Source organism: Gymnoscopelus braueri, assembly GCF_963280865.1.
Source record: "Gymnoscopelus braueri genome assembly, chromosome: 13".
Taxonomy (NCBI): Eukaryota; Metazoa; Chordata; class Actinopteri; order Myctophiformes; family Myctophidae; genus Gymnoscopelus; species Gymnoscopelus braueri.
Genome location: NC_137615.1, coordinates 21,686,304 through 21,700,029, shown reverse-complemented (window position 1 = coordinate 21,700,029; position 13,726 = coordinate 21,686,304). Strand labels below are relative to the sequence as shown.

At 41.5% G+C, this 13,726-nt stretch overlaps 2 protein-coding genes across 2 annotated transcripts in view; both read right to left on the bottom strand.

Annotated features, from left to right (window-relative positions):
- The window catches only part of rab5c (RAB5C, member RAS oncogene family), a 202,375-nt gene that overhangs the window by 171,662 nt on the left and 16,987 nt on the right, over positions 1 to 13,726 (bottom strand). The gene's annotated exons all lie outside the window — the stretch shown is intronic.
- On the bottom strand, positions 236 to 12,403 carry kat2a (K(lysine) acetyltransferase 2A). The gene is made up of 18 exons (XM_080445973.1): positions 12,082 to 12,403; positions 11,234 to 11,357; positions 10,468 to 10,613; positions 10,246 to 10,335; positions 9,206 to 9,387; positions 8,842 to 9,033; positions 7,418 to 7,524; positions 5,935 to 6,039; positions 5,644 to 5,780; positions 5,311 to 5,519; positions 5,088 to 5,214; positions 4,887 to 4,997; positions 4,614 to 4,757; positions 3,948 to 4,062; positions 3,794 to 3,830; positions 3,098 to 3,161; positions 2,400 to 2,484; positions 236 to 693 (listed from the first exon to the last, which is right to left on the bottom strand). The coding sequence occupies exons 1-18, from the start codon at positions 12,355 to 12,357 to the stop codon at positions 500 to 502; spliced, it is 2,445 nt and encodes an 814-aa protein (XP_080302099.1). The 5' UTR covers positions 12,358 to 12,403; the 3' UTR covers positions 236 to 499.

The window sequence follows — 13,726 nt, the reverse complement described above, 5'->3', positions numbered from 1 at the left end:
GAGAGAACTCAAAGAATATTCACATCAGTTGGTGTGATGAGTTAGGGTCAAAAAGATTGGACTAACAAAAAACATCATTACATGTGACAAAATTGGGTTGGTCGCTCTATAATATTAATATGGATGAAACGTGACTGAAACTAAAAGGATAAAGTGATTTTCACTGGGACCTAACACTTTGGTACACTGAATGCAAAAGGTATTATATTTCTCATTATGCATGTTTGAGTACTGGAAAAGGTGAATGACTGGCCCCTTAGCATTGTCCAAAATCTTAACCATAACTTCCTTACAAGGCCAAAAATTACTGTCTCTAACAAGTCAGACTCAGACTCAGACACACACACACACACACACACACACACACACACGTATGAAAATAGCTAGCAATGATTTCCTGGTGACATCTGTTGTTCAGTGTTTGTGTGTAACCACGAATGCCACTTGTCACTCTGTAAATAAGTCTATTAAAGTCTATCACCATAGTCAATGGCCCATTTCACTTCTCAATCAGGCCGCCATCCTTCAGCTTGAAGTAGAAGAACTTCTCCAGTGTGTTGGCACATTTGCAGTACTCGCTGTCTGGAGGGTTGTACTCGCGGCAGTTGGTGATAATGCGCTGCAGGTCCGCAATGAAAAGTTTCTTGGTCACATAATATCTATTCTTCAACCTCTCAGTCATCGTCTTCAGGTCTGTGGGAGCAAAGACAGACAAGGCATGATTGCAGCAGTGCTCAAGTGAAATTGAATTCCTCAAGTTATGATGATATAGGCCACATCTTGTTCTTAATCAAATTATTAAAGAGCAAAGCACATTACATCACATTCGTTTCTAGGCTAAACAAAGTCTGACAATTAACACATTGCATGCCAGTCGCGTAGATCTACGCGAACCTATTTAAAGCCGCAGCGTGCCAGTCGCGTAGATCTACGCGAACCGCCGATTCCCATTGAAATTGCCCCAGGTGCACTTTCCGAATTTTTTTGATCCATTTCCGTTTCCGGTTTCCGGTCGGAAACAGAATTATTCGGGTTCCGTTTTTTTCGATCGTATCCGCTTCCTGTCTGGGATCCTGTTTAAAACTCGATTTTCTCGGTTGTTGTTTTTCTCCTCGCTGATCACTGTTTAGCGTTGATCGGCTGTATCTTCAAGATGGCGGCTCGCATTTGGAAACTGTTTTCGCTGGCCGTTTCTCACAGATCCGCTGTGTGTTTAGAACCAAATGAACGCGCACTTTTAACTTATTTAGCGAGGTCTGTGGCGACATGAAAAAAACAAAAAAACAACAATAAAACGCTGGCACTGGTGAGTACATTATGAGATTAAACTCTGGCATGGAATGTGTTAAAAGCTATGCACAATTTTTTTTTTTTTTTGTCAGACATTAATATAATTCTACAATAAATACAAGTTCATCTTTTGTCCGTAGAGCTTAAGCACAAACGGATCTGTCAAAGTTATACATTTTGAGTTAGATTTTCTGCATTTATTTCATATCAGTTCTTAGATACCTTTGCTTGCTATTAATATTATTATTTTTCTGTTGTAATAGCAATATAGCAAATAATCAAGGTGTGTGGCTTTCAGAGACAGTGTGTGTGTGTGTGTGTGTGTGTGTGTGTGTGTGTGTACTGTATATTAGTGTGCGTGCGGGATTATAGGCACGTGGAGGAGGAAAATAATAAAAGCGACACTGAAAGTTGAAACTGAATTTTTTTTCACAGAGACAAGCAAACATCATATTAACCCATTTAGACCTGCTGCCACCTATACGTTGTTATACCTCTGAATCCGGGAGCCACCTCTGTGTCTCATTAGTTGTTGCTATACATATACCAACATCATTTTGTATTAATTTTTTTAGTAAGAATTTGAACGTTTTCAGAAAACTTAGGTTAGGTTTTAGAAGGCGTTTTTAGAATCGGCCTCAGGTCTCAATGGGTTAAACAAAGATCTTTAAATGGAACTGGATAATGGACAATATCGCTGTGCGTAACCGCAAATACTACAATCTAGCAAAGGAGATAGTATGAAATGTATTTTTCTGGTGACTAATTTCATTTAAAGCAAAACCATGTTTTCTCCTCTTTGCCAAAATAGGGCGAAGAAATATTTGTATTGTCTTTATTGTCGCTGCTGGTGCTTTGTGACTTTTTTATTTATTATATCAGTGGTACAGAATGAGACAGCATGCATTATTGTATGCTGTATTACTTTGCATTTCATTTCAAGACAGATGAGTTTAAAGAAGCAGCCTATGTGAACACAGCCTTATTCTGTGTATAGAACAGCTCCATTCCTCACAGATTGTAAAATGCTTCATAAGGCAACACAAGTGAAAAGTGTTGAGTGCAGCGACAGTCAAGGCAGTGGATAGTTATGTGGTAGGAGTGCTCACCGATGGGGAAACGGATGATCTCATAATAATCTGGAGCCTCTGATTTCTTCACAGGTTCCATGAAGGGCCAGGCATCTGGATGAGTCTGGTGGAGAGAGACAAATGGTTACTCATCCCTATTGGAACCCACGCGTTCCTATTGGAACCGACGCGATTGTGTATGTATAGCCTGCCCACTCATGAGGGGTGAAAATGTTCTTAAACTAAACTCCTTCAGGGTGGACCAGGGGCATGACATGATCTACCCTGGCAAATGTAAAGTAGCCTATCAGAAGTAAGTTATTTAATAACAGCAATCTATGAGCCTATTTATCTACATCACGCAAACATCTAGGTAACTTTTCAGAACCGTCCTGAAACACTTCCTCTTCAGTGTAATGACTTTGCACAGTACCTACAGTACTTGCTGCCTGTCTCTAGGTGTACTCATGCCTGATACTGTCCAAGTCAGATCGTGCCATGTGGCTTTTGGTTTGATTGAGAAGGCTGCTTCTTCCTAGTATCACAGTTTCTCCAGGTTATGGGACCTACGTACATCCTCAATCAACAATCAATGGCCATCGACAGGGAGGCAACAAAAAACGGACAAAACTAAATGTCTTTCGCTTGCCTTGCAGTTGCCTAAATCACAATGTTCACAGTGATTTATAATATATACATTATAATGGCCCATCCCTGATATGAATAGAGTTCCTCACCTTAACCTGGGCCAGGAGGTTCTTCAGCATGTTGTACAAAAGATCAGGGTCCTTCACCTCCTTCCTACAAATAGTTCATAGTTGAACATCATCAAGCTGTAAGTCGACACTCCCATACACTGCATAATAAGGTTGTTGAAAAGATCACCAGCACTCACTTAAAAGTCCTTTTAGGATCCGTTATTTATCAAATGATGGCCCAGCAGCATCAATGACCAACAAACATTTCAGCTCAAAGCCTTCCTCAGTGTGACAATTCATTTATCATCACACAAGATCCTAAAAGGACTTTAAGTGCTGGTGAGCTTTTCAGCAACTTGATTCTTTTCGGAGCCGTGCATCCAATAAGAGAACTTAGAGGAGGTCAAACATTCAAGCCAAGTACCGCAAAGTTTGTATTGACAAACAATAGAGAATTCTGAAATCACTTAAAACAATACAGGGTTAATAACAGCGTGGGGTCCCTGTGGATCTCTGATGTTAAAAATTAAATATTTAACTGTAGAATGTAAGTTAATGGGGCTCTGATGGGGCTGAAACCATCAAGATTGTCATACATAATGGACATGTCAGACTGTCAGACAACATCACAGGCTGTCACTTGAAGTCTGAGATCCACATTGGAGCCATGCCCTTCCTTTGTGGATCCTGTGATTCAGTTTTTCATATCATCAGACTAGCGTGCTGAGCGCTTACCCCTTCTCCTTGATACTGGGTTTCCAGCCCGTCTCCCCTGAAAACAAAAGTAAACCAAAACATTTTAAGAAATTGTCTCAAAATTCTCTTAAATAATACAGACCATTGTGATTTTACAATATGATCTTTCCCCAACCAAAAGCCAAGCACTTACTGATGCCTGGAATGCTCTCCACGGGGATCTGGCGCACGCCCTCTTTGAAGCAAGTGAGACCTGGGTACACCTTCCTGATCTGGGTCTGCTTCCTCTCAATTAGCTTCTTGATGATCTGATATGCCAGCGGAAGATGAATTACTATTATACACACTACACAGACACTAGGAGTGTTACGTATACTTATTTGTACCAAACTGAAAAAAAGGGCGAGGAACTTCAGTCCTGAGTTCCCACACAGACATATTAAGCAATTGCACCATAGATGTTTGTTTTCCCCAGGAGGGATGGGGCAGGAGAGGGATTATTTTTGTTACCTAAACATCCTTAAAGCACTTGACAGGTCAAGGTGGGCAGACAAGGCAGGGATGCAGCCGACACTGCGGCCTTGAGGCTCGCAAGCGGCGTCCGAGCGCACCATTACAGTATGCGGTACATGCCGGACGCAGCTGCCTTTGACTTTTTAACAGCCGTTCGCCGGCTATTCAGATAGTGCCAACACAATAACCGCCATTGCCATTTTTAAAGCAGCGGATCTACAACCATAGTCTGTTGTTGAGAACACAGGATTTAAACATGCTGAAGTTGAGTCAACATGTGACACGTGACACCAAATCGCCTTTGAGATTTAGTTTTTCGACAAGCGTTTTAGCAACCATCCCATACCTCCTTCTGTCTCTTGATGATGTGGGAGAGCTCTGTGTAGGGGATCCTGGGGTTCAGCTCGCACTCCATGAGTGTCGCACCCTCGTAATCCTTGATGTAACCAAGGTAACGACTCTTCGGCACTTTGATGTCTTTGGAAAAGCCCTGGGAAGGAAAATGGGGTGGGGGAAAATAATCAGGTTTATCATTAAGACTAGACCTGAAGAGGTGTAGTAGGTCAGTTGGATAAAGGAAATGGAATTGGGAGTCTTGGGAGATTATCTTTGCGGGTACCTGCTTCTTGAAGTAGCCAATGGCATATTCGTCGGCGTAGGTGAGGAAATAGAGGATGCTGTGTTTGATGTGGTACTCCTTTAGGTGGTTCATCAGATGGGTTCCGTAGCCCTTATATCAACAAGGACAGTAACGTGACAATCTGGCAGACAGTGCTTTAACACAGACTCTGCTCTTAATGCCTACAGTAACATACTGTACCTTGACTTGCTCGTTGGAAGTGACGGCACAGAAGACGATCTCTGTGAAGCCCTGAGTGGGAAACATCCTAAAACAGATGCCTCCAATGACGCGGCCATCTTTAATGAGGGCTAAGGTCTTGTGCTTCCTGTGTAGGAAGGAAATTTTCAAAACTCAATAAGGCTCCGACCAAGTATTATGCAAGGCATCTCATAGATCTGTGGTGTGAGAAACGTCTACCTACGGGTCAAACACTAGCCGTGTAATGTACTCTTTGGGCATGCGAGGTAACTGATGAGAGAAGACGTTCTGCAGGCCCACCAGCCACATCAGAATCTTTTTGTTAGACTTCTGGGACAGGGAGTTCCCAATGACATGGAACTCTATGATGCCTCGTCTCTCTTCTAATCGAGCCGTTTCATCACGGGCAGCATTTGGCGTCAGCAAGTTTGTCTAGTGAAATAAAATAAAATAGACACCATGTCAATTGCAAATATTTTATACATTGAACTAAGTCTACATATCTGATATCTCAAACTGACCAAATGACATGAAATATGCTACGGTCTGTGCTCACCTCCGGCCCCAGCATAGCAGCAGGGTCAGTAATGGTCATCATCACCTCATTGACCAGTTCCATGGGAATGTCTCCCATCACTCTGATCCGCTTGGCATCTTCCAGGGTCAGCGCCTCTGGAAGTTTACGCTTCTCTCCTGGCGACACAGCAAAACACAAGTCACCGTGTGTCACAATTTTACCAAGACACATTTTGTGAGTGCCACAAGAATGTTATTTCTCAAGACAGGTACGAGACTCCGCTAGCGCGGTATTTGACAAATAAAGGGAGAGACAGCAGTGCTCAAAGACCTGTGATGGGCTCTGATCCCCCGGTGTCCATACTGCCCATTGATGAAACACTGGTGATGCCCTTTGGGAAAGAGGGGGACCTCGACACAGCAGCAGGACTAATCACTGCAATGAAGACAAACACCACAGCCATCAACTGACATGTTACAAACTTGAAACTTACAAGTGAATTGCATTCAAAAGTTATTTTTTTTAATGAAAATATAAATATTGTAAGCTTTGCATAGTTTTATTTAAATATATTGGTATGTACTGGTGTTAATCATGTTTTTCACATAAAGAAATTCTCCATGCAGTACCATATAATTCCAATGGAGGGCAGAAGGGTGAAAATTATGTACCAGTATGAATAAATTCCATGCATTTTGAAATATGCCAGGTGGTATTCAGTCTTTTCTTTTTTCTTTTTTACAAATTCTTAATACTTCGACTTATTGGATTTATATTGAACTCAAAGAAACCTTAGGGTTTAAGTCAGGGGCAGGCAACCATGTCTTTATAATTGAATGGTCGATCTCAACAGGCTTTTTGGGCGATCGCAGAGCAATTTCAAAACCCATAGAAAAACAGCCATTCAGATTGTCCGGTCCGCCACAGTCAAGTCTGCTGGTTTTGAATGTGAACCCCAACGAATCATATCAGCAGAGTTGCGCCACACAATCTATCATAGGAATGGCCTTTGCAGCATATCAATGGACCAGGTATGTAACCCGTTGTTAGTAATCCACAGTTAATGACACGAGACAATGCCCACACAGAACGGGAAGATACTTTTTTTTTGTCATGTTGAATAGAAAATGTAATCGTCTCATCTGTCAAAACTGCGCAGCAATGGTGAAGAAAGGGAACTTGGAACAGCATTTTCTGAAAACCACTAATCATTTGACAAAACCTTTCCAGTCTACAGTGAACTGAGTAAAAGAAAGGTTAAGGAACTGAAATCTCAACTAGCAACACAGCAGTCTGTTGTCACGAAGCCATTTGGTAACCCTAACCTTTAGCTAGGGATGAGTGGATATATCTTTTATGATAAAAACATTAAAGAATTTTATCATGAATTTAAATTATTGGGATAAGATTATCTTCACGCTGGAATCCAATTGACAGAAATACAATATATCATGTTGACTGAAAACCTGAATCCCTGTAAAACGGACATAATTGGGACACCCTACCAATATTTAAAGACTTGAATTGTGTCCGAGTATACTTTATAGGAGGGTCACTACAGACGATTGACAAAAATAAAAATGTAATGTCGAATTTAGCTTGTTAAGTTTTCATTTAGTGAAGAAATGCTTTAATAATTCTTTGCACATAATTTAACATGGTCATGTGAGCTGATCAATCATTTAAGACACCTGCTCAGTTGAACATCTTCAACTGAGCAACAACCAATGAGCAATTTCTAAACGTGCATTATGAGCTTGCCCGCACCCCAACAGCTGTTACAGAAAGAACCACAAGGACACGTTCCCCTGACCTGTTTGGTGTCCAAGCTGTGCTCCATCAGATGCAGGCATGGTGAAGTCAGCCTCCCAGATGGGAGAATTCTCCCCATAGATTTCCTCTTCGAGCATCGACAAGAACCTGCAACATGTACATATATATATACACACTATGACTTATGACATATCAACAAATACCTTTGATTTTGCAGTGTCCTATTTCAGTGCCAATCCTCCATAGAGGTTGATATGAACAGACAGATGGTGGGCCTGTCGCAATAAGCACAATACTGAAATATTGCGCTATTAATAAGCCAACAACAGGGAATGGAAAACAATCACCACACCTATGTTGTTATGTTCAAATTTGTTCTCGCTTTTCTTTCGTCATGAGGCTAGGGCCCTTCTTGTTTAACACTTCAATGCATGTGTATATTGAATGACATTGTTTGTCAAAAAAATCCGGAATATTCTATTCTATTATTCACTTAAACACCATAACAGAAATTGGCGTTTAAATATGTCACTAATTCATCAAGGAGAAATGTAAATGAAACTACAGCAATGTTTTCCTCACCAAAATATAACTTCACCAGTTTGGAAACATTTCATCTTTCAACTGAATAGCCAAACAATAAAGCGTATTAATATAGCAGCCTTGGTAAATGCCAGGATGAAACTCATCGTCTCCCCTATACATAGTAATACAGTCAAGCCCCTAGCAGGGACCCCCTTGAGTCTATACATTTATGGAAGGATGATTGTTATTGCTTAAACAAATGTAACTTTGTAATTTTGTGGGACATAATATGCTATATAGTTGTTAAAAAGTTACATAGTGCTGCTTTAATGCATGTGGTGGGTAAAAGCATGATATACATCTTTTACAAGGTTATTACACTTATTTTCTAGCCAGCCTATCTGGATAATGAATCACCCCAACTCGGTTCTTTTTAAATCAAAGCTAAATACTTTTCTATTTGCTTTTTCCTTTTACTGAGCTTTTTTATATAATTTCAGTTTTATTTTATGCGTTTCTTTTGCACTCTTTTAGTGCTGTGCCTTGTTGTTGAAATGTCCAATACAGATAGACTAGAACACACAGAATGGCCTCAATTATTTGTATATAAAGTATTGGCCTACACACGTACTGTAATTAATAAAGGGATCTGTAGAATACTGAACTTAATAGGTATCGGTTTCAGTGTCAGACCAACCTAAGACCTGATGACAGATAGCGGGTTCAATCTTGGAACTGATGTAACAAATGCAGTGCAGTTGCGGAACCAGAACACAGATCTGTGTAGGACTCTACCGCATATGTAGAAATATACAGTATCAGTGCCTAAAGCAATAGATTTGTTATGCTTTAGTTTAGATCCTCCTCTTAAAAAACTTGACATACATAATTACATATATAACACTACACACAAACACATTTCTATGTGGTTGCACTTACTTGGGAAAGTGCGTGAGGATGAGCGTGCGCTTTTCTGGTAAAAGTTTATCCTTCTCTACTCTGAACTTCTCCAGAAGCTGACGACGTGTTACTGTGAAGATTGACTTGAGCAAGCTACGGCCAAAAACCTGAGTGGTTTCATAGCGTGGTAGGCTGTCGTTACTCTGTGGGACATGGCAGTAGCACAACCATCTGAAAATCAAGAGAATCAAATAATCAGCACTTGGAAATACTGCCATTGTGGTGACAAAAAAATATTTGACTGACACACACACACACACATGAAATATTATTATGAAAAATTATTATGAAAACCCCACTGGAATTATAAATGTTCTTAAAAATGTTGAATAAGAACACAGACCTAGTATAGTCCACTTTGTATGCTGTTCCATCATCTTTCTGGGAGCGCTGGCGGAATTGTGAGGGTGTCTCCAACTTCCAGTAGTTCAGGCACAAGAGGAACATCTTTGAAAGTTCAAACATGGTTTGCCTCTCCTTCGGTGCCAGGTGGCTAAACTTGTACTGAACAAAATTCAACACCCCCTATGGAACAAATAAAAAATAAAATAAAGACTTTAAATATTTCTTGTATAAGTAGGGCAGTGGTTGCAATGTTAAAATGCACCATGGACAACCACTCAAACCTTCACTTGGTGCGTGTGGGAAGGTTTAGCAGGATGGGTAATGATATATTCATCTTCTCTAAGGGGACAACCAATACACTCAAGTCTAAAACAACAGTATAGACACTATCTCACCTGCTTACTGTGCATTCTCTTGTATTTCTTTTGTCCTACACTATGGAAGCACTGTAGAGGGTGTAGTGTTGTATATTGTGTCAAATATTGATGGAGTTGCACTGAATGTGATGAATTTTACCCTGCTGCATCTAACTGTATCTTCTTAAATGCTGTGTTGCCTTATGTGACTGAATTTCTCCCGCGGAATCAATCAATCTTATCTTCAACCAGGAGCCTGTCTCAGACACATATCTTTGGAAAGCATTGCGGATTAGCTATACATCAGTATAGGAGTATAGCTAGGAGCCTATCACAATTATTACATAATCACCTAATCGAAATTATTTGATACTCGGCAATTATTTTTAATCATCATGATCGTCATAATCATTTCTATGTTTCATAGACATCATAAACATTTTCATAATTTTCAAAAAATAGCGGATGTGGCAAATCTACAAGCTCACGTGGGCTATTTCCACTATTTTTAAGTTATTAAATGATGTCAGTTATTTCTTACAAAGCCTAACAGAAATATATTTTTTTTTTCCATGTTCCAAAGTTTGAATGTTCAATGCCAAAAGCTCAATTAAAATCGTTAATCACAATTATTTGTATGACAGTTGATCGTCGTGACAGCCCTAGCTGGGAGTTTGTTCACCTGCTCAATGTTGGGCTTTTCAAACGGTGGGCTCCCCAGAGATCCCTCTACGATTGGCTGGCTCATCTGCAGGATACATTTTCTCAGCAGCTACAACAGTAAACCACAGAAGCAAAAAGGTCCATGTCAGTGTGTTATTACAACACAGGGAATATATCTGTGATATCTATGCACAGTGTGTATATGAGTTATTTATATTGATATGAGTTATTGCTGGGTCACCTTGAAGAGGTAGAAGTAGACCTGCTTGGTATCCGTGTCCTCCTCTTTGTGCACAGACATGAAGAGGTTCTCCACATCCACCACCATCCCCAACAGCCTGTTAATCTCCTCTTCTGACACATTCTCCAGGTGGGACACATGGTCAGCTATAATAATAAGTTATAAACAAAATGTTTTGGTTTGGAGTTTTTGGTTTTCCAAAAGGAATGCATACTATTGTCTATCTTTGAAGAGATGCCACTGGACTTTAGACTTCCATGCCAGAGATATGAAGAAAGTAAGGAATACAAATAATACAAATAATAACAGTCTGCTACACCAGGGGTCTTCAACAGGGGGCCCGTGGCCCCTAGGGGGTCCTCAGAGCTACTACAGGGGGGCCACCAAATCTGTGTGATAGGATTTTTTGTTTTGATTAACCACTTGAACCCTAGCATCCCTATTCTGAGGAGAACTTTTGCCAAAAATAGCTGATCTACAAGCTCACAACGCCTCGCAGCGCGAGGCTTGTAGATCAGCTATTTTTGGCAAAGAGGTTTGGTGTGTGTCCAACACAACACTGATGACAGTGCTGTCAAATGATGAAATCTATGAAAAAGTAATCTGCAACACAATTTGATACAGTATGTTGTGTGGGGGGGGGGTCCCTGCTTCATCCCTTTCTCAGATAGGGGGTCCTTGGGCTGGAGAAACGTTGAAGACCCCTGCATTAAGAGGGTGTGTGAGCTACATTAAATTATGTGACATAAAAGTTGCTGGTTTGTACCCAGGGCATGTCCACAGCTGCGACAAGGCTCAGTCAGGCTGGCGGCTTGCGGCTGCAGGTCCATACGAGTGGCTGTGGGTGGATTGGGGTTTTTCCAGCCATTGCACTTGCATGTGTCACTTGCCTGCGAAAAAGGCACAATGTGCACATTACATTGCTATACATTTTAATTTAATGTATGGCAATACATGTTTGAACCACTGGCTAGCTAGCTAATTGTAAATCCAATATTTCACAGTACATATCGTTGCCTTTAACTTTACATAGCAAGCTGCAAACATGAGCTCATAGGGTTTTCAGTTTTCTGGCTTTTGTTTTGTTTGTGTGCACCGCACGCAATGTGATAACATTCATTAGCGAATGATTCTAGCGTTAATAACAGTGCTTTGTTGTGCTAAACTTTTAGCTAGCGGAGCCAGTGTTGCCAGATTGTGCGAGAGAAATGAGCAACAAGGTCTACGAAAACAAGCCCAAAAGAAGCGACTATATGGGCCACTTGAGCATAAATCTACTGTATATTCATCAGCCATTTGAAAATAGCCGATCTACAAGCTATTTTCAAACAAATCTTGCAACAACAAAAAAAAGCACAACATAGTTTATTAGATGGAGGGGATCTGTGGACAAATAGGGTCCTTGACATGAAAATATTTGAGAAACACTGGTTTAAACAAGATTTAGGAAACAAGCCCCAAATAAGCAACTACACTTTAGAAACAAGCCCCCCCCCCCCCCAAAAAAAACCACCACCACCAATAATTCACAAGCAACTTCACAGAAAAAACGGAGCCCAGAGACGCTTATAAATAAGCCGGACATGGCAACGCCGAGCGGAGCTATTAAGCTACCTTGCACGCGGAGAATACGCCAAGTTTCTCGAGCTTCTTGGCTCGAGGGAAAGCCCGGACCTGGGCTTTCTTCTGGCTGGCTCTCTGCTGCTGGCTGAGCCCCGGTCTGGCCGGGTCGCTGCTCCCCGAACCGGAGCCTGTCGAGGCAGCAGCAGCGGCTGTGGCGGTGGCGGTGGTGGTGGTCGAACCTGCAGACCCACCACCACTACTACTACTAGACTGGGCTGCTTGTACAAGCCGGGGTTGTAAGGCCTGCTGCGCCGCCGGGTCCGACATAATATCCTATCCACGCTCGCCGAAACTCTTCTTCCTCTTCCTTCTCTTCCCGTTCCCGTTGGGTTCTGGTTGGAGGTACGCGTTAGCTCCTTCGGTGTTGCCAGGTTCCGCGGGAGAAACAAGCAACCAAGTCTATGAAAACAAGCCCGAAAGGAGCGACCATAGGCCTACGGCTATTTTCACAATCGGCTATTGTGAAAATAGCCGATCTACAAGCTCACAACGTTGTGAGCTTGTAGATCTGCTATTTTCAGAAATAAGAAGAAAAAATGTTGGAGAGAAAAAAAGTGAAAATATTTTTGAAACATGTTTAACACAAATCTTGTATGGGGGTCCGGTCCCACTCCCCAGTGCTTGGCACAACATATTTTCAGATGGGGGTCCGTGGACAAATACATATTCATCTGGGGGTCCTTAACATGAACATGTTTAAGAACCACTGTTTTAAACCACATTAGGAAACAAGGCCAAATAAGCAACTACACTTTAGAAACAAGCCCAAAAAAACACAAGCCGCAACTACTAATATTTACAAGCGACTTTACAGAAAAACAAGACCAAAGTCGCGTATAATAAGCGGACATGGCAACCCTGAGCTCCTTCCCCCACCCCTCGTCAGCCGAAGTGCATTGTGGGCTCTGTAGTGCAGGGGGTCTCAACGTTGGGTCGGGGGACTCCCAGTGGTCCTCAACGGTGTTCCAGACAGGCCAGGTCAGGGAGAGATCATAGCTTCCCTCTTTCCACTGTGACTATCACGCTAATGCTCTTCTAAATCTAATCTAGACCTATATGAAAACCCTGTCCTAACCTAATAGGCTACATGGAAATTAGTGAGAACCACTGTAGGTAGTGTACTGTTGGCAAGACCCGATAAATGCATCTAACTCAGACTGATGGGGAATTGTATTGACCATTGTGCTGGCCCATATCTAATTTCTATAATAGAGCCAGTGCAGCCAAGCAAGCTTGATGGGTTTGTTTTAGCATTTTGGCTGCATATTTAGGGCCTCTCTGTAGTTACATGTCCCTGGACATACCTGGCATTTTAGCTGTTTAAAAACCTAAACCACTAATGGATTTCAAGTCTACAGAGCTGCAAACCCAGTTATACAATGTGTTAATTTCAGTGCCCAACAAAGTGAGACCACAGACTGTCACGTGTTAAAGGGTGCCTGGCCTTCTAAATCCTCTAGGATGGGAAAGAAACTGGAGAAGGAATTTATGGAACATAGCCAGTCCAATGAGACAAATATGCATTGGCACCAGCCATCAACTTTGATTCACAGATCAAACACGTTCATGACATCTCTTGGTTGGTTTAAAATTATAAAGATATTGAGGCTGATGCAATGAGAAGCGATTTTCTGTT